At 44.8% G+C, this 21,062-nt stretch overlaps 1 protein-coding gene and 1 long non-coding RNA gene across 5 annotated transcripts in view; one reads left to right on the top strand and one right to left on the bottom strand.

The window, feature by feature from the left end:
* Positions 1-1,673: 1,673 nt before the first annotated feature.
* LOC135407090 (uncharacterized) lies at positions 1,674-7,395 on the bottom strand. Its single transcript, XR_010426693.1, has 3 exons — positions 7,144-7,395; positions 6,785-6,942; positions 1,674-2,098 (listed from the first exon to the last, which is right to left on the bottom strand). It is a non-coding gene; the product is annotated as an uncharacterized LOC135407090 (long non-coding RNA).
* Positions 7,396-8,136: 741 nt separating this feature from the next.
* The window catches only part of ARHGEF7 (Rho guanine nucleotide exchange factor 7), a 126,076-nt gene continuing 113,150 nt past the window's right edge, over positions 8,137-21,062 (top strand). Inside the window, exon 1 of one of the 4 annotated variants that reach the window (XR_010428530.1) lies at positions 8,137-8,437. Coding sequence is in view for 3 of the 4 variants with exons in the window: in XM_064646493.1 (XP_064502563.1) it covers positions 8,273-8,437 (165 nt within the window). In the remaining variant the exon portion in view is untranslated. The remainder of the gene's footprint in view (positions 8,438-21,062) is intronic. The other 3 variants (XM_064646493.1, XM_064646495.1, XM_064646494.1) reach the window with 3 other exon arrangements.

Genomic DNA, 21,062 nt, shown 5'->3' with positions numbered 1-21,062 from the left:
TGGCAGCAATGGCTGCGGAGTTGTCTTCAAAATATATTTTACATGAACACAGAAACTCTCTATTGGGAGCATAGAAAACATGGGCAAAGAAAAGGGAGACAAAAATTTCAGACAACCTTCAGGTTCTTTCAATGGTTTATAATCCAGTTCCTGCATTTAAAAGCAGGAATATCCCATTACTTTGTTGGAAACATGAAGTTTAATACAAGGCCACGGAATAATAAAAGCCTGACACTCTCCTTATAAGGGGCATTTTTACATGGGGTAATAACTTCAGTGGGATTACACCTAGAATCCTAGAATCATGGAATCATTAAGATTGGAAAAGAACTTCAAGCTCATCCAGTCCAACCTTGGGTTGTATACCACTATGGCCACTAAACCATATCACGAAGTGCCATGTCTTCTTTTTGGAACAATTCTGGGGATGGTGACTTCATCACTTCCCTGGGGAGCCTGTTCCAATTCAAATATGAAAGATTGCTAGGAGAATATGGCATGGGAGAATATGGCCTATGAAGGCAGATCTTACAGAGAGTTTGTTTGCTAAATGATGATGTCATCTGAGCTTGAGAACTCTGAGAAATCCAGCATGTCAGTGATGCTTATTTATCCTTTGTAATCAGCTCTGGTGTGACTCTGTATGTGCACCTTGGCTTTTATAATGTTGTAGATCTTTAGGATTCAAGGCCTCTGGAAGATTTTGTTTGGTAAGCTCCTTGTCAAGTGATACTGATTTATCAGAGCATATTTATTAGTTTTATTTGGCTAAAAGTAAGAGCACTGAAAGTTATAATCACTGCCAGCAGGACTATAAAAGCCAAGGAAAAATACACAAGATTGGTGTCCTTAAACACTGGGAGCTTAAAGAGAAAAAGCTGAGGGCTGAGCCAGATAACCATCACCATAATCCATCTCTATTGGGTAGCTGCAGTTTTAATCAGCAAAAAAGAAAGTAGCCAGAGATGCCCAGAGATTCTGGAGTGAAGCATAAGATTTTAGCTGTTGTCATTTCTGTATGTTCTGTCTGAGAGGACAGGGAGCATCTTCCACAACTGGCCCTGTACCTTCATCTTGGTATCTGGTGACAGCACCCCTGCAAACCCTATAGTGTAGGGAGGTGAGGGTCCAATAAGCTAGGTAAGCCTTCAGCAGGGCTTGTACCAGAAGAGTTTATTTAGTATTTGGTTTCTTTCAAAAGGAGCACTAGGAGAACATCCTACTGTTGATTGAGTGTGTCAGAAATAAATCTGAAGTGAACTGTGATGATACAAAGGTCTATAACCTAAATGAATATAATGTAACAGAAATAGGGGCTGGAAGGGTGCAGATGCTAACTGTAAGGCTGATGGTGACATTTATTGACTGTAACATTTATTGACTGTAACATTTATTGATGGATCACCAGAAGGCTTCCAGTGCCTTGGCATTTCAGTACCTGCTGCATAGGAGACAGCCATAGTCAACAAATTATACGGTAGGACTAAAAATAAAAGCTCCATTAGCTCACGTGGTCTGCTGCAAAAATAGTCTGGAGAGCACTTAAAGCCTGATGGGGCCGATAGATGTTACACTGAGCCTTGCTGTGTGCCAGGCTGGGGCTCTGGCTGGGTGCCAAGGGGAGCAGGTTCCCAAAACTCTCCCCTGAGCATGCCAATGCCAGTGAGTGCAACCCCCACATCCAAAAAATAGTGAGAGTGACCCAGCAGATGGTGACTAATCCACTTTTACAGTTTTATTAAACATACTCAGAATGTCAATCATTCATACAACTGTGAATAAGAATCCTCTTGCAAAGCTCACCAACTAACCAATCCCATCAGATTCAATCATCTTCCTCTTTACTTGAGCAAAGTGTGGAAATTTTATAATAAATACACGGATGGGAGAGCGGTACATTTTGTTGCTCCTGCTCAATGCATTGACCAAGAGCTTCTATCATCTCTGTGGTCTCTTCCCTTCTCTCATTGCCTGTGGTGCCCTTCCATCCTCCTGTGCTTCAGAAATGTCTTGAAAACTGTCTGTCTACTGCCAAGCACTTTGGAGTAAAGTGGCCTATTGACACCACTAGCAGAACACTACTTCACTCTGGTAGTCCCTGTTTAAAAACAAAAGAGGCATAGATCTATAGCAAACTTTTATAGGATGGAAAAATTTGAATAGAAAAGGACTCTACAAAATATACCCAAGGGTCACTATGTGCAGCTTCCAACCCTATGAGCCTACATGTGAGAGAAGAGGATTTTCTTCAATTAACCTAGTTTACTAAGTGTATTTTCCAAGCGGCAGTGAACGAGTGTCATTAGCATTCACTCGGAGTGAGAGAATGGCTTTGACTGTGGTTCTGCTTATTTGACTTCTCTCTCTAAACCTTATCCATCATGATGAATGCTTGGCCCACTTTGATTCTGGTAGGCACAACGCACAGTCTGCTGAGGAACGGAGCCTGGGTGATGTCCAGTCCCGGCTACTGCAGTCAAGTCATAGAATTACTTTAACCCACTCATTATACTCCCCTCTAAAAACAGTTGGGTTATTTGCCCCACTATTTCTTATGAGCAGCGAAGAATTTTATGGCTAGAAGAATCAAATATCTTTTTCTGATTTTCAACATAAATTTATTCAGGACCTGTTTACATCCATTTGCTCTTGTGCTAGCATTGTCCTGAAGCTTAAGTAGCTGCATGCCAATCTGTGATATTTACCCACTGATGTATTTATAGACAGACCTCCTGTACCCTTTCTCAAGCTTTGTTTCACCAGGGCAAACAAGCTGAGCTCCCATAAGATCACTGTCAGTCTTCTAACAACTCCTTTTCAGTGTGATTTAATTTTTCCTGAACACGAGTGTCCAAGTCTCTGTGTTATATTCCAAATAAATTTTTACTACGGACTCTGTAACACTCTTTCTTACCTTCACTTTGCCCAAAATTCTTCATCAGATACATCTTAGAATCCAATTTGCCTTTTCTGTGGATGGTCATGTCAGTTCTCTGTGATAAGAGCGCTTTGCAAATTTTAGAGCTCACTGTTTAAAAATGTCATAGATTCATCAACTTTAAGGGAGCTGTGACAGCTTCCACCAGCTGGGGATCTGCATCTGATAATTCAGCTTGCAGGACACAGCTTTCTCTGCGTCTGGCCTGAAATGGTCGAGCTCACTGCCAACTCCCCTCCCCCAAGACCTTCCTCAGGGGAACCACTGATTTGCTTCTGTCCAGCCTGCAATGTTAAAAAAGCACTTACTCCATCTTATGCTAAGAAAATATAGGGCAAAATTTGGCAAATACTGTTCATTCAGTATGCATGTGTTTAAAAAAAAATGTGAAAATCTCAGCTCCTTTTTTTTGTTTGTTTAAATTCAAAACATTTTCATCCATTTTGTCCATTTTGGTTTCTTGCCATTCAATTCTTGTCTTTCATTTCTTTCTCATTCCTCGTTAAGTGTGAATAAAACTTTTGAAATAGCAATTAAAATAGATGTCTTTCTGTTAAGAGAGCCTATGTGTGACTGTGCTGCTGCCTATTGTCCTGCTTCATTTCTTCTTTTCTCAGGTCTATCCTTCATCTTCTCTCATCTGTGATCTAGACTAAGCCCTTTGTGGCAAGGATTTTTGTATTATATTCATCTCTGCCTAGAGCAGAGACACTTATTATTGGTTTGTGAAAGTATAAAGAATGTAGTGGATCAATGCCATTATCCTAAACTGCACTTAGAAGACAAAGGCAGCACAGCTCTTGAGTTGATGCTCTTGGGAGGACAGAAGCAGAGCTACATTTTGGGCTACTGCAGATTTGCCAGAGGACTCTCTGTATATTTCTATCTAAAGATCATAGCCAGGGCAAAACCTACAAAAGCACTGGTGACTGCAATAAAGCTTGTAACACAGAATTGTCTTAGTTGCCTTATCAAATCAAGCAGACATTAACAAAAATTTTGACTGCTACGACTCAGATAGCAGCAGCCTGGACTCTGAGCTCAATCAGAGCGTGGTGTCAATAGGCTGCATTGATTTAAAATAGACGTGGTGACAGTATTTCTGCTTTTGAATAGACCTTAAAGGCACTCGCAAAGGAGGCAGTAGAGCAAGTGAACTAGAGGCTTGAGAGGTTTGAGATCTGTGATCAGGGGAAATAGATCAGGGAGCTGAGCTCTGGAGCATCTCTCCCCCAGCTAAAAGCTTTTTCCCTTAAATCCCGCAACAGGTGCACGCAGCCTCCACGAAAGAAGGAGGTTTAGAAGCACCTTTTTCTTTGCTTTTTTTCTTTTTAGGGATGGCTTGGACATTGGTGCATTCAGCACACTGAATACTCTGATCCCTGTTTGAGAGGCCAAGCCTGCTTGGCCACCCATCACACTGCCCTGGAGTCAAGCACTGCAGCCCTGAGCATCATGCTGCTGTCACCCTTGGTCGAACACCTGCTCTGAGAGTCCCATATTTGTGTTTCTGTGTCAGCACTTTAGCTGCACTCTCTATGGTATGCATTTATTTATGCTTGATTGACAGGCCTCTCAGGATCAGAAACTTGGCATCGGCCTACTAAAATACTTTGCAGCTTGGAAGATAATGAAATAGTTTGTTCTCTGTTGTGTTTTTTCTCTCCATTGACACCTGTGCCAGTACTGTTGATCTGCTTTCCCGAGTTTGCAAACACAATCTTTGGTATATGCGTTTTCACAAAGAGAGCTGGTGATACTGAACTTGTGATAGCTGGTTTCAGGAACTGCAAAAGACCAGCTCCCATCGAAGTCATTTACCTAGACATGGAAATACATCTCTGAGTTTAGCACAGAAGCATGCTTTGTTGGGGTGAGATTTTTACTATAGAGAGATGTAAACCTCCCTAGGCTAAAACTACAGAGATAATTACATATAACATGGGAACCCCATCACAGCAATTGATCCAGTATGACCCTTATATAGCTAATTACAGACTGTCAAGGCAATTTCTGTTCAAGCTGGGCTGATAGTTAATTGGTTGACTCCCATTGAAATCCTGACTTTGGTTTGGCACAGGGAAAACAGAGAGTTGTGCATCTGGCCAAAGCATCTCATTGCTGCCCTGGGGGCAGGCAGACAAGGTATTAACAGCTGAAAATGAAAAATGGCAAATGAAAGTCCAAAAGAAGCAGCAGCTTTCTCTACCTGTTCTTTCCTTCCTCTCCTGCTCTCCCTCCTTCAAAACCTGTTGCTCAGGCTACAAGACTAAATAATATGCACAGAAGTATAATTGTCTTTGTAAGACTTTCAGTTAATTCACAGTGCAGAATAGAGGACATATCTCTACTGGTAACTTTTTGGTCAAATTGAAAACTGGCAATTTATTCTAGCTGCTTTGTCTTTTGCTGCTTTGTCTTTCAACACTTGCTAATCCACAGCAGAAATTTATCTTCTACCTTGTGCCTACCTGGTTTCCTTAGTAACTTCTCATAAGAATATGACAAGCACTTGCAAAAGCGCAAATAAATTGTCAACCGTTTAATCTTTATTTACAGAAAATATTATGCTGTTAAATCTACTAGATCTCTGCCAAAGCTGGCTGATGTATTTCACAGAATATTGCTTTCTCTCTTGTTCAAAAAAGGATCCAGATATAATTAAACCAAAAAACCCCACCCCGAAATGTAAAAATCTCATTGCTTGTGTAAAGAGATTTAAGACCTGGAAGTTACCTGAACCTACATGCATGCTCCATATCTATCCTTTGTTTATGAGTGTCATTACCAAAATTACTTTTTCAGCTTTGCATATATTTAAAATATTTTGCAAAAAAAGGAGGTTAAAATCATCCCTCTTGATGCCTTCAGAAAGAGTTTAGATTATTTAAATGCTGTCAAAATGGATGCTTGAATAAAGATGTCACTGGTTTATGATTTAGAAGCAAAAGTGGGACCAAGGTCAGGACAGAAGAGAATCAGAACATCTTTAATTGTGAAACAAAGAAGAAGAAGGAGTGCAGATTGGCAATAACTATATGTTTCATTGTTTATGCTACTTCAGAACTTCCACCATGGTGCGGGTTCCACTTGATGGATGGTGCAGATGCAAAGTATCTGTCTGTCCTACAAGCTTGCAATATGAATAAATGGACAGTACTGGGGCACACAGGAGGAAACAATAAAACAAGGGAGCTATGCAGAGAGTTCTGGTGGTTTGCAGTAAATACCTTGTAGGGGAAGGTCTGACAAGGAAGAAAGCTAGGAAGGGAGTGGCATGCTCCTAAAGCCTTTATGCACTTCCATTTTTTTCCTTTAAATATTTGGAAATGGTTCCCCTACCTGTGGTAAGCTTCTTTCAAAGGTCTTCAGGCAGGCCATCCACACAGCTTTCTGATGGCCAAGAATTGCCATGTTCATGTTCTTCATAGCTAGCCAACTATTGGGTAGGAAGCTTTTGCTCAAAATATATATGGAAAGGTGTATGGTTAAGTGCAGAAGAATGGTGAGGAGATAAGTGATGAAGGTCAATACAGCAATAACTCAGATATTGCTTATAATGAAATCCTTTATGCTTTGTTAAAATCACTATTCTGCCTTGTAATATATTGTTACTTATGTTGCTTCCTTTGGCTGAATTTTCCCAGAATGTGTCATGTATCATGCTCTCTACTGTAATTAGCTGTGTGCTTTTCACATTATTCATGTGATGACTACATCACAATTACTGCTTATGTGGTCTCTCACATAAAAAGCTTCATAAACTTATGTCCATTTTTCTCTGCCGTGGGCCATGGTGCCAGTGGTGGCACAGTGGTGCCAGGGATCTCCCCACTTGCTGCTTACCTCACTCAGAAAACTATTGGGGAACCCCCACTGGGGATTCTGAGGTAATAAATGCTTTCTGACCATTGCTGTGTGCGCTGAGCTTGTGGTATCCAACCCTGCTCGAGTTTGGGTGGGCATCAACACTGGTGGAGGCTATTCTGGTGCTGTCACCTGGACTAAACAAGGGGCAGAAGGAAAGACAAATTTTGGAAGAGGTATCACACCTCAGGCATCAGAGTTTAAGAAAATCTGCATCTATTATGGATTAGAAGGAGACAATGTTGGAATTAGATTATCTTGTCTCCAGTCCAAATGCACTTCTGTTTTTCTGGGCTGGTCTGCGGTTTGGGAAGAGACTTCAGGTCAGAAAAACTTACCAGAGATGCTGCTCAGGGGCTGTGATGGTGGCAAATGTGGCAAGCCAGGATGGAAACAGAACCACAGAGATGAGTTTGGGGTTGGCAATATCCCTTCTAACACTGCCTTGAAGGCGGTTTTGTCCCTTGATGGGGTCAGGTGGAGTGTGAGGGGAAGGGGGTAGAGCATGGGCTGTGGTGACATCACGTCTCCAGGCTAATGGCAACAGAGGGGCCCTGGGGAGCCCATGTCAGGTCTTAACAGAAAAATACTGATTGCTCGTAGAGTCCTGTCCAAGCAAAGCCTTGAGGAATGGGTTTTGCCAGAATAAAAAGCACGGGAATGCTTTCACCACTCGATTTCAGGTTAGCCTTCACAGTCCTTATGGGTATTTACGTTGGCTTCTCAGCCGGTGCCGCAGACCGCCGGGCGGACGCTGGCGGGAGGCGCACTGGGGATGGAGCATCCCAGGAGGCGCACAGCGGGGACGGCGCTCAGCGGGGCGAGCCCGCGAGTCGGCCACTGGGCCAGGCTCCCTAACGGGTTTCCTTGCGCAGGGCAACGACGGGCAAAGGCAAAAATCGACTTAATACGACCAGTCGGGCCGGGACCCTCTGCTGGTGCTCCCAGAGGTAGATGGTTCGAAATCAGTGGCCCCGAGCCTGGAGCTAAAGGCTTGCGGGGGTTTGTTCCCAGCGCAGCGGCGCTGTCCCAGGAGGAAACGAGGGGCCGGGGGATCCCGCAACTTTTCCCCACCGCTCCCGGTGCCCGCCGGCGCCCGTCCCGCGCCCCGCTGCGCGCCCGCGGAGGCGCCGCGAGCCCGCCAGGGGGCGGCCGTGCCTGCGCCCCGGGCGCGGTGCGGGGCGGGCGCGGAGCGGGGCGCGGGTCTCCGCGGGCGCTGCCCCCGCCCGCCGCCGCTGCCAGTGATGTCATGGGGCGGCGGCGGCGGCGGCGGCGGCGGCGGCGGCGGGGGGGCGGGGAGGAGGCGGCACTGCAGCTGCATGTGTCTGTAGCGGCGGGGCCGGGGCGTCGTCATCTGCATTCACATGGGGGCGGCGCCGGCCTCCGCCTGAAGCCCCCGCCCGGGGAGACACAAAACCCACGCGAGGCGCGGGGCGCCGCGACCCCCGCCCCGCCGCCGCCATCGCCATGAATTCGGCGGAGCAGACCGTTACGTGGCTGATCGCCTTGGGCGTGCTGGAGTCGCCCAAAAAGACCATCTCCGACCCCGAGGGCTTCCTCCAGTCCTCCCTGAAGGACGGCGTGGTGCTCTGCCGCCTGCTCGAGCGCCTGCTCCCGGGCACCATAGACAAAGTAAGTGCCCGGCGCCCCCCGCCTCCCCGCCCTTTGTGCGGCCGGGCCCGCCGCCCCCCGCCCGGCCCCGGCCGCCGCCGCCGCCCCCCGCGGGAGGGGGGACCCCCAGCCCCGGGGAGGGGGGCGAGGGGCGCGGTGGGGCGGAGCGGGCGGTCGGTCCCCGTCGGGAGGGCCGGGGGGACCGCGACGAGCGGCCGCGGGCAGCTTGGCTGGAGGGGCTTTCCCCTTGAGGGCCACGGTTCTGCAAGTGTTTTACGGAAAAAAACGCACTCCTCCCCAAACCGAAGTCCTGGGTGTGCACGGGAGATGCATTTATTTTGGGGAGTGGGTTGTGGACCCTTTCTGGCGTGCCGCGAGCCGGCTGTAAACTTGTCTACGCAACTGCTTGGAATAGCCGGTGCCTCACCTCGCTTGGGAGGTGATTCAGCTCATCCCTTCCAGCCTCTGAAGGACATTTTAGCGTTTGATGCTTAGTTTTCTTGAAGAGTGTTTTAGCGTGATTTGGGTCTTTTACTGTTTGGTAGCCCGTGGAAAAAATCTCGTCATTTTTTTTTCGGGTTGAAAAAATGCATTACAGCTCTATTCTGCGTTGTGTTTGAAGAAAACGTACTCTGTCAGGTAACTTTTATGTGTTCTGTGTGCGTACGTAATTCCCGTCATAGCTCGGCTAGAGGGGAGGGTTTTGATTTGTGCCTCAAGACTTGGGACAGTGCAGTTGTCTCACCTGATATTCAATAACGTACTGCACATAAGAGACCCACATATCGACCAAACTTTCCTTGTGAGCCAATCCGAGGTGGTGAGAAGAAGATTGATGAAGGTCATCTACTATGCTGATGGGATAACTCCTTGCTTGAAAGTAACACCATATTTTTCACCTTTTACAGTTGGCAAAGCACTTTACTCATTGGAGCCTGCTGACAATGGGCTTTTATTACCTTTTGTGGCTCTATTTCAAGTAGCCCACAGACCCACAAAGTTGAAACCAGTGCCTTGAACTCAGTAGGGCACTGGACTGTGCTGTCTCCCTTTGGTTCTTCAGTTTGCCACCAGCTGGAGTTGTTACTGTTTTGTGTTACATTCTAGTGTGGAGGTCCTGGCTCTGGACTGGATCCCCTTCTACAGGATGTAGTAGCTTATTCCTGCCTCCCTGAATTTGCAAGCAAATTAGGACATGACATGGGGATATGGAAACCCCACGGGAGCCGGCAGTGTTCTTGGCAGGTGATGGAGGTGATGAGAATGGAGACAATGTGTCAGTGGCAGTGTGAGCCACCATGGTGGCCAGCAGAGCTATCTGGGACAGCTGAAGCCACTGCTGCTGCCGCTGCCAACTTTTCCCTGCCATCATTTCTCCCAAAGTGGCTGTGCGGGCAGTAGAGCTGAAGAGGATGTGCCTGCTTCCAAAGTGCCATGGCTTTGCAGAGGTGGTACATAAAGTGCAAACTGCTGTCCAGTACACTGGGCTGCAAACTGTGGCTCCACAGCAGGTAAACATTCTGCTCTGCGATCCGCAGTGATACATGTGACATGTGGGGCTGAGGGCAAGGACCGTCTGGCTATCCACTGGCTTTGGCAGGCTCTGCCCATGCCTCCTTGCCCCCAGGTTCTTTTGCCTGCAAGCCCAAGGAGGGTTTTGGCAGCCTGTCCCACTGTGCTGCTCCAGGCACACTCTCTGAGTACCTCTTGGACTTTGGGCTCTGAACTTTGGGGCAGAGAAGGTCTTTCCCCTCCTGTAGATGTTAAGCCTAGTAAAATGGGGTCCTGAACTCAGTTTGGGAAACAGGTTCTACTGAACAACAAAATAAACAAAAAAGCACATCAGAAATAAGTGTTAGAACAGCGTTTCCCACTTAACATGCCTTTCTGTGTACAGTGTAATTAGGGACAGCTCAGTTAGTGAATGAAAGGCTCTTTTTTTGTCTCAGAGGAGGGAACACCTCTCATGTTCGGGCGGGGGTCCCTTCATAGCACCCTCAGTCAAAGGAGGGTTTGCAGAGGGGCACAGCTCCCCACAGCCAACCCCGACACCAGCCTGGCATGCAAGGAGCTGTCAGTGGGACTTATCATGGACCTCATGGTGCGGCAGCACGGGGTTTGCAGCGGGTGGTGTGCAGGCTGGGATGGAAGCCAGAACAGGAGGAACGCTGGCGCCTTGCAGCCTCCCACCTCCCTGAGCTCGTCCTGCATCGAGCAGGGTGCTGGGACAGGCAGCTGCCCTGAAGGTCCCTGCTGACCCAGTGTGTCTCCTCTGGCTTTGACTTCGTTGTAAGTCTGGGAGAAATAATCCTTCTTAATTTTTTTTTTCAGGGGATCTTTGTTTTTGTGAGGGAAGCTGTATGTATTTTTTGGGCCGTTCACGTTGCACTTTCTAATTCACAGATGCATCTGAGAGACTCACAGACTTACTTTTCCTTCTAACTTTGTGAATATTCTTTTTCTGTAGACTCACAGTATATACTATGTGTATATATATATATATATACACATAGTATATACCAGTATATGTCTTTCGTGCTCTCACCTACCATTATAAGTCTGAGCTATTTCCATGATACTTTATTTTTTTTTGTTTGCTAATAAAACCATGTAAAAGTTACATCTTTTCCTGTATCATGTTATTTTTTCCAAGTCTTTTTTGCTAATACTGTTCATTATGTTACTTTTTTTATACTGAGTGCATTTAAAATATGAACCCTTTTATGCCTTATTTGCCCTGAAAGTCCCGTTCAAACTGGACATTTTTGAAGTCTAAAAGATTCAAAGTTTGTCTTGATGTAGACTGATTCAGTTCTTAAAATCATTTGAGATCATAACTTTCTATAAATATCTGACATTAGCAGACACTTCGAATACTCAGAGCTCATTTTTCTGTAAATACAAAATAGTAACTAAAACCAAAGAGAATATTAAAAAAATACAAATTATAAATATGAAGGAATGTTTATAAGTTTGGGAGTTTTTTAAGATGTTTTCTAGCAGATGCTATAAATGCATTTCTTTCTTTCAAAAACAGTTTAGAAAGATGATTCAATATATGCAGGAATGCAGTAATACGTTTTTTGACATTTTGTGCTTTTTAAAGCCTCTGGATACCCCGAGAATGATTAGTAGAAGATTTTTAATAAAATATTGTGTGACCATAAAAGGAATCAAGTATTTGAAGTTCAAAGAACAGAATTTTTTTGAGTCAATAAAAACAAATTAGTGGGTTTCAAGCCTGGTTAGTATGTTCGTTCTTTAGATTGCTGTGTATTTATGTACGGTCTGTGCACAGAACAACCTACAGAGCTTCTTGCCAGGAAGTTTTGGCTGAATTTGTTTACATTACAGTCATCTTCTATCTTGAACAACAGCAAAGGACAGATATTAAATTTACCAGATTTCAAGATGTCTGAATGAAAATACCGTGAAAAGTAGTGTTATTACAGACTGTCTCTTATTTTCGGGCTCCCATTTAGTGTCATAATCATTTTGTTGCATTTTCAGAGAGACCATGACAGTTGGTTTAGGGAGTGTGATGGTACTGCTCAATAACCTTATCCTGAACACTGAAAATGAACAAAAATGAGAGCAATTATGAAAAAAAACCCCAAAAATCATAAAATCAACAGAAACCATGACAGCTTCCCCCACCCTGTCCAAACTCAGCCATGTCTTAGCTTTTCAAAGCACAGAGGTTCTGTACTGAAACACGCTGGTTCGTTGATCTGCTCTAAAAGATAGGGAATTGCTGAATTCAAGTAATTTGAATAAAAAGCTGTAATTTCAAGTTACAGGATTTAAACCCTGTGTGATAAAATTGAATTACTTTGATGGCAGGGGAAAGGATCCCCCTGGAAGCATTGCAGTGCAATTGTCTGCCGCTTAGATGGTTTTCCTCACAGAGATCATTTTCCAAACAGACTCCTCCATCACAGACCAGTTTGACCCACTTTCAACGTTGTAAACAGAGATCAGAACTGGAGCGGGAATTTTCCTTGTCATAGGAGGCTTTGCGCTCCATTAAGTTTTGTTTGTACTTTTATTTTTGGTCAGCTGCTCGACAGAAAGCATCATTTAGAGGACAGCTTTGTTCTGTTTGGGGAAATAGGGAGATGCATCAGAGGATGCGATGTGATGCAGCAGCCATTTGACACCCCGTTACCCCCCCTTCCCTCCTGTTAGGGGCTTCTGGAGGGCACAAGAGCAGCTGGTTCAGTGCTTTGAAGCCAGGGGATCCAGCGTGCTGGATGCGCGGCTGGGTCTCTCAACGCCCTGGCCCCCCTCTGTCGAATGGACCATCCCCAGCCATTGCACTGAGCATAGGATTGAACAACCCAGGAGCTGCTCTGCTGCGTGTGGGAGGCTGATCCAAAACACAGCCGCTTCCTATTGCTGCTCCCGCATTGCTGAGGTGGGAGACGGACAGCACGGGGCTGGCCTCGGGAAAACAGATACAGATCGCTCTCTTGTTGGATTAGACTTGGTGCATGGCTGGAAGGAGACATCATTCCTTCTCCCTGAGGTGGATTGGGTACTGGTGTTGACATTAATTTGGTTATTAATTGGGATAGTATCAGGACTGATGGCAGCAAAGATTAAGATCTTTTTACACGTACCTTGTATATCTATATGATTCTCTTTTTAGTGATAGAGGTCTTTGGCTAAATGAGGCGTTCTGAATTGTAGTTTAGGAATAAATTAACTCCTTGCAATTCACAAGGCAAATGAATTGCTGTGTATGAGCACAAGCATTGAGAGTCAGTCTCCAAACGGAGGGTTTGGGCTGCCATGTGCAGCAGCCATCTCGCCAGCCTTGTCTTTGCGATGAGGGTGTGCGCCTATGGCTCAGGCAAAGGAAAATTTATGTTCACTTGTCTCTGATTTCACATGGATGTATTGGGGCTAAGTACTTCTCTCCTATTATGACAAGGTGTGACCTGAATGTGGTATTTCAAGTGTTGCAAAGGAAGAAGAGAGGGAAGGTGTTTTGGAGCCAGAGTTAATAATAAGTGATGATTTTTATAGCCCAGTACCTTTGCAGAGGGTGCAACAGTGGCTGCGATCTGACTGTGGAGCCCAGGCAGAGCTTGGGAATCGTGGTGAACATCCCACCAATGATGCAGATGTTACTCCCAAGGCAGAAATTTCCAGGTGCTAGTTGGCCCTGCACAACCTACATTTTGGACGTTATTCTGGCAGGATGGTTCTGACCCTGAAGCCAAAGGTGAGGCTATTGGGGTCTGCCTGGCTGAACCCAAAGGCTGTCCTGCCTTTGCTCACTGTTATCTCTTGGGAAGGTATTGGGGATGCTTGCATTGCAGCAGCAGCAGAAGGTCATCACAGGACTAGACCTGAGAGGCAGGAAGCAAAATCCTCATTTTAATGTGCATATGCTCTCTCCTCTTGGCAGTAGTCCTCCCAAGGAGATTACTGTGCTTCTGGCAAGAATAATCTGCCCTGGACAGCTGTGCCTGCTGTGGCTGCATGCTTGGGGAATGCTGGTGTGCCTACAAATGCTATTGCTCCAGGGTGGAAGCACTGCAAGGCCTAGCCAAGCCCCAGAGGAAAGTTAACCCAAAGAAGGTTGTTAGAATGCCTTTATCCTGAATACATGCTGTTCTCCTAAGTGTTGCTGTGAGCTTCTTAGGATTGTTTGGTCCTGTTACAGAGTTGTCATTTACCATGTTACTCTTATTGCCTTGTGAGAGCAGGGATGCACAAATGTTCTGAAGGATAGTGCCTGTGGTTTTCCTGTCTATGCACTGGCTCTGTAGTTCTGGTGACTGGGATATTGTCTAGAGAAATATGGTCTGCCTGTACGCATAGAGGAAGCAGAGGACTTGTATCTGTGTTTGCTTTCTTTTTCCTTGAAAATCAGATCCTGTCAATGCATAAAGGTCTAGACTGAGTTAAATAAGGGCATGCCAGACCTTGAAAAGAGGGAGCAATTAAGGAAACTGTTGGTGATTAAATTGTTTTTGTCAGAAAATACAGAAAAATAATGGAGTTTTGTTGGTCTTACTCTGATTAATGTCCTTTCCACAGTTTCTAGATATGTTCTTTCTATGTCTGTGCATAATATGGGCTGCAGAAAAGGTGATTCTTTGGCCCTTGAGTGCCTTACTCACTCTACCCAGGCCATCATCCAAATGCTATGTCTGTGTGGAGAAAAGAAAGAACTATGGGGATGCCATCAGCACGCTTCACTCTGTTTACTACTGCATGCTAGTGGCTGAGGGCACCACATCGTTCAGCTGTAATTCAAGCCTTAATAAAACTAGAAGTCTGGCTTCAAAATTGAAGTTTGCAAATTGTATATGTATATAAGTGTATTTTTATATATATACATAATACATATTTATATATATATATACCTAATGTATACATATATATTTTTAAAATTTTGCTTTGAACCACTGAGGAGCATTCAACATAAATCATCCTTAAGTAACAATTGTAATTAGTTATTTCACAGTGTCTGTGATTTGAAGAGCTGGAACCTTAAAACATTTCAGCATGACATTGCAAAAATACTGTGAGCTGGCAGCATGAAAGCAGTGTCAGTCTTGCACCTTGGCTGGCTGAGCTTTACTTCCTGATCCTCAGCCAGTGTGACACTCCTGTGCTCTCCCTCACTTCGCTGCATAGAGCAAAACCATTTTCTCTCCACATCTCTCAGTACTATGTGGTTACTGCCATCATCCACCACCAGAATCATAGAGTCATAGAAACATTTGGGTTGGAAGGGCCCTTAAAGATTATCGAGCTCCAACATCCCCACGGTGGGCAGGGACACCTTCCGCTAGACCAGGTTGCTCAGAGTCCTATCCAACCAGGCCTTGAATGCTTCCAGGGATGGGGCATCTGCAACCTCTCTGGGCAACCTGTTCCAGTGCCTCACCACTCTCATTGCGGCGAGGAGTTGAGGAGGGGTGGCCAGCTTCATCTGCAAGAAGTTTCGGTCATGCTGCTTCTTTTCATGGATCTTTGGCACCCAGTGGGCAGAGCCCCCTGTCCCCTCCTGGCCTGCGAAACACTGCTTCTGTCTACAAGCGTTTCATTCAGATCTCCATTTTCCTGCTCTGCAGTGAGTGCTGTTGGATGATGTTGGCAGCTTGCCCAGGAGAGGATCCCCACTGTAGGGCTTTGGTAGTCCTATGGAATATTTTCACAGAGAGAGGCAGGGGGAAAAGCAATAAAAATCATATACCCCCTCCACTGGTGCAGCTGTGCTGACAGAAGTGCTTTTGTTGGCTTTGTTAATGTCACTGGGGGAAGTGGTACCGTTAGACTGGCAGAGGAATTCCCTCTCTGGCATATGTTACATCCACACTGAGGAGCGATGCCAGCATATCTAGCAGCAGAGCTCTCCCAGTGTAAACAAACCCTGAGTGATTGGACTCCTGAAGCCTGAGCTTGCGCTGCACCAAAACAGCAATGCTCCACAGGAAATGCTGCAGGATTTATGTGAGAAGGGGTGAAAAATCCCTCCCCACCAGCCTCCCTTCACAGGAGAATGTCTTTAGTTCAGTTCTTGCCAAGCCCACACTTGGAGCACTTCACTGGGCTTTTTCCACTCACTGACTTCAGGGAAATACATGTCTTCCTGTGGACACCTAATGCTGGCACCCCTGGAACTCCACAGCCTGATGGTGCTGTGTGGGGTTGATGATGGTTGCATGCTGACTAATTTCCTCTTTTTCTTTAAAATAGCAAAAAAAAAGTAAACCCACAGGAATTAGGAATATTAGTTCTCAGTATCTGGGAAACATGGGAAAGCAGATTACTCCTGCAGCTGGAACTAGAGCCTCTTGCGTGTATATATCCTTCAGGCACACTCCTGTGCATTCCAGTAGGACTCCTGCTTAGTTCAGGTCACAGTGTGGGCCTGCAAGTGGACCCTGATTGCATTTGCAGGGGCAGCTGCCAGTCTTGTAAGCTTTATATGTGTGGCATTCTCAATTTCTTAAAGCTGTGTTAACGTAGTTTTTTTTTTGTGAAATATAAAAATATAATGGAAACTTGAGAAAACAAAAGTCCTGTACAAACTGTCCTGGTGCCCTTAACTTACTTGTTTGTATCTTAGGGCTTAGTTGAATACCTGCCTCCTAGGAGTCAGTTTATAGACTTCCACAGAATCACAGAATTGGTTACTGTGGAAAAGACCTCTGAGATCATCAAGTCCAACCTTTGACCGGACACCACCATGTCAACTAGACCATGTCACTAAGTGCCATGTCCAGTCTTTTCTTAAACACCTTCAGGGACAATGATGCCACCACCTCCCTGGGCAGTCCATTCCAATGTTTAATCACCCTTTCTGTGAAGAAATTCCTCCTGATGTCCACCTGAACCTTTCCTGCTGCAGCTTGAAGACTATGTATTTGATGGGGATTTTAACAGGGTCCAAGAGAAGTGACAAAAGTACTGTACTTCCGCTGCAAAGAACCTGCTGTTTTCCTGAACATTGTTTAATACAGGTGTACATCTGAAAGGATGAGCTCAAACAGCTGTATCAGTTTTACAGCAGCATTTTCGCAGGGGAGATGAAAGGGAAAAAGTTGCTCTAGTTGTTGTGTAAGACCTCAATGTCCAGTTTATAAAGGCTGCCATAAACCTGGCTGGCATTTTAACCAAACTGTAAATTTCCTTTGCAAACTTAGCTAACTTAGGTTTTGAGGGCTATTTCCAATAAAGGACTGAAGCAGCTAAAGCAGAACATGTGTGTGTTTGAATGTAGGTCACTGTTAATGAAGGCTGGTCAGGCAGACAAGCATTTCTGAATGTGTGTAGGGGAAGAAATCAGAAGAGCTGGAGGAGTCTTTAGTCAACCAGAAATGCTCCTCGTTTCAGATACTGTAGCAAGGTGGAAGTTGAGGGAGCGCAGAGCTGTGGCTTATGAGTTGGTGTGGTCCATTGAATAGTGAAGAAAAGGTGGTGGGGTAAGGTTGTGTGGTAGAAGAGTAGGGCTAAAATGTGGGATTGGAAGATGGTGGTGTGTGATCTGGTGGGTGTGGGACAGATGGAAGGACAGAGTACAGGAACTGGTGTGGGGATGTAGGATGTGCAGCAGAGGAGTGTCAAATGGGGAGTTAGCTGTGCTGATGGCTTTGGAGCAAGGCAGTGGGATCTAAGAGCTGGTGCTGTGGCTGTCATCAGTAGTGGTGTCCAAGCAAGAGGTTTAGGGAACCTCTGTGCTTGGTATTATTTCATCAAAAATGGGCATATGTCACTTCTCAGAGAGGATGCACTCTTGAGTTCTTCCAAAGGACACTTAAAGGACTCTCGTAAGTCCAGGAGATGACTGGAGTTTGGAACACTAAGAAGATGAAGTCTTATTTTGTTAAAGTCCTGGATGGGGTCAAGAACATAGGTGCACTCTTGCTTTTACCTTCTGCTCTGTCTTGATTAACTTTGTGGCCCTGTATCCTTCTCAGCATATAAGAATTTTAGGGCATATTTTAAGGCACCAGCCTTCCCCTTTGTACTGTGTGCAGAGCCTAGGTGAATCCTGGGAATGTAAATTTGGGCACCTTCATGCATGGCTTGTAGGAGTTTCAGTCTTTTACTGGATCTAGCTTTTACTGTCTACCTGGCTACCTACTGCTGTGCTTTCAGAGCATGAGTTCCCTCAAGCCAAAATATTGCTGTCTATTCCATGGTGACTGCTGTGTGGATTATTATTGAAAAGTTTGTGGGCAGCAGGTTTTATAGGTTGGAAAGAGTCAGTGCTAAAGAGCTACAGTACCACAGAGAAAGTATCATGGTAAGATCTGTTGCTCTATCAAGACACCTCATCTTAAAACTGTGGTTTTTTGATAATCCTGATCTGTGTTTTTAGTTTAATTATAGTATCCTGCTAATATGCCATCAGTTCAAAATGCAATTCTTGAAGTGTTTGGGCAACTGCAGAGGGCTTCGCGATCCTTTAAAGTGCAGCTGTGCCTTCTGTTGTGCTAGGAGGAGTGTGGAGCTCCATCCTCAAGTCCTCTGAGCTCAACTCTGCTTACTGTGGAAGGAGTGCTGCCCCTGTCATTGGTACCTAGCAATAGATGCTTCCTCAAGAAGCAGAGGATGTCCTCATGTGTAGCTATGTAGCCACTCTTTCTTTTCCATCCCTACTGGATGTGATTTGTGAGAGCAGGTGTTCTGGGACAGAGCAGGATACCTAAATGCTGCAAGGGATGGGCTGTGCTGGGCATGGGTGCAGGTGCAAGCAGAAGGTAACACAATTGGGAGCGGTGGGGAGGGAAAGAACCTGCAGGAGCTGTTGGACAGTTGCAGCTTCACCACCCAGGCTAGTGTGAAAATGGCCTGGCTTCCTCCTCATAATGTTTTTAATCTCATTTTTATCCCTGAACGTGAATCCTGGCAACAAACCCCAGCCTGCAGCACTCGTGCAGGAGGTGTTTGGCTCTTTATCACTGTGCTTCGTTGGAAGATCCGTTGCCCTTGACCAGTCAAAGAGGCTGGAAGCAAAGCACAGCTGCTGTGGGACTGAATGTGATCAATAGGACCCTTTTGTTAGCTTTGCTGCATTGTTCATGTACAGTATTTTTACTGGTTAGATTGTGGCAATGCTTTGCGTGTACAAGGTGTTCTGAAACCTGGAGAGAAAACTGTTTCATGCTGAGAGGGGAATCTGGTGTGAAAGGCTCCAGGCAGGACGAATAGGATGAGGGAAGAATGGTCCAGCATGTGGTGGCAAAGAACAATATCCTCATCACACAGTCCCTACAACTCTTCCCTTTGGGATTCCATTCTTCTGCAATGCTGTTTACAATGCAGGATTTCCCCCTGGTATCCATACTTGAGGGCTGAGTCTTTGAACTTCAGACTTGAGCAGCCATACTCCTGAACGGGACATTTTTAAGTGTCTGCTGGACATGCCTGCTAGTTTGTAGCTAGCTGTTGTGTTCCCTGTTAGTTTCTGCTTTCTAGTAACTGAGACAGTCTTCTAACTCACATAGTAAACCATGTTGTACATATTATATGTTGTGCTAGATAAATGATTGATTTAATTTGTATGTAATAACCCTGTTGTCGTTCTGTCTCTTCCTATTGTCCTCTTGGTAGATTCCAGTTTATATTTAAGACCTCATACACCTCTCTGCCTTTGACCCATTTTGTCAACTTGTTCTGCAGATAAATGCAAATAAACAGCTAATTTCCCATACATATAACTGAAGATGTCTCCTATTTTTTATTAATTTCTCATGTTTACTCATTGCAGTCAAAGAACTGTGATTTTTTTCTTTTAAACTCATTATTCTACACATTCCTTGCATATTTTCTTAAGATAATTTCCCTGTCCAAATGAACTAATGGTAGCCTTTTTCATTTTTTTAAGACCATCCCTGTCATACCTGTTCATGATGCAGCCTGTCTCTGCATTGCTCTTTTTTATTATTGTGTTGTTGTTGATTAAAACCACAGATTTAAACTGATCAAAAAGGATGTAACATTTAGCTAGGTACCATCAATTTGCATTGCATATCATTCTCACCTTTTCTGGATGGTGGAAAATGTACTCTGCTCCTTGATATCTGCAGTGCATCACATGTGTCCTCATTGAACTAGCTGTGATTTCCAGAACTGCTCCCTGAGAGATTAAATCTTAATCAGAACCTGTCCCTGAACAACAAAGAAGTGGTTTAAACTGTGGCTTCTCTGTGTATTACCTTCCACTTGTCTCCTTGGATTCCACCGTGGCACCCTGGGCCCTAATTAAGAATCTGTCATGCCCCTCTGGAATCTTTGTCTTTTCTAATTACTATTAACCTTTTTTATTTGTGTTACTAGAGCACATACAGGTTTCAGTTGGACACTGAGGTCTCTTTGTGCTAGGAGCTGTATACACATATAACAAGAAGACGACCCCCATTAATGAACTAACATTGTTGGTCTGTGAAAGCAAGAGGATGAAGCAAATACTGGAGAGGAAAATATGTTACCTCTTTATTTCATTTGCTTTATGTACACGCAGTCTACTTTTTATTAAGCTAAGTCATTTTGGAATATGACCCTACTTTTATTTTGTTTATCCTTTCTTCTCTGAATATATTTGGTGCCTTTCACGCAGGCTAGGACTTACCTGCCTGTGGCCTGCTTGCATGATGTTCTGTTACATTTTGAATAGCCTGTGAGGCTATAAATGTGATCTGTGGGAGACAGGTCTTGCTCCTGAGCTTCCTATAACTGTATGTAAAGGATGTCATATTCCATAAGTGTAATTTTAACATGGGCTTAGCCCACATAACTGCACTTGAACATCCTGGGGCGGGGTTGAGCTTGTTCTTCAAGTCCCTTACTGTGTTTCTCAGCTGTCTGTAGCAAAAGGTTGCCAGTCTCACATTAAGATTTCCCAGGTAAATAATGGGTTTGCTTCTTTTTATGGAATCATTAACACTTAAAATTTCTAGCAGGATGCAAATGCTAAGATATTTTTAAATTCTTTACCCATATGCTTCTGTCTTCTGTTGGATAAAAATGCCACTGCAGCCACAGAGCTGAGAAGACATAGCCTGCTTCTTTTATCACCCCGAAGTCTTTTCCCTTGTTTTGTGAGGGAAGAAATGGCATTTCTAAAGATTTACTGTAACTTATTTTATTGTTTTGAGGGAAGATGATTTTTAACTTG

The sequence above is a fragment of the Pseudopipra pipra genome, chromosome 2 (assembly GCF_036250125.1).
Source record: "Pseudopipra pipra isolate bDixPip1 chromosome 2, bDixPip1.hap1, whole genome shotgun sequence".
NCBI classification, from domain to species: domain Eukaryota; kingdom Metazoa; phylum Chordata; class Aves; order Passeriformes; family Pipridae; genus Pseudopipra; species Pseudopipra pipra.
This window is presented reverse-complemented; position numbering and strand designations above follow the sequence as displayed.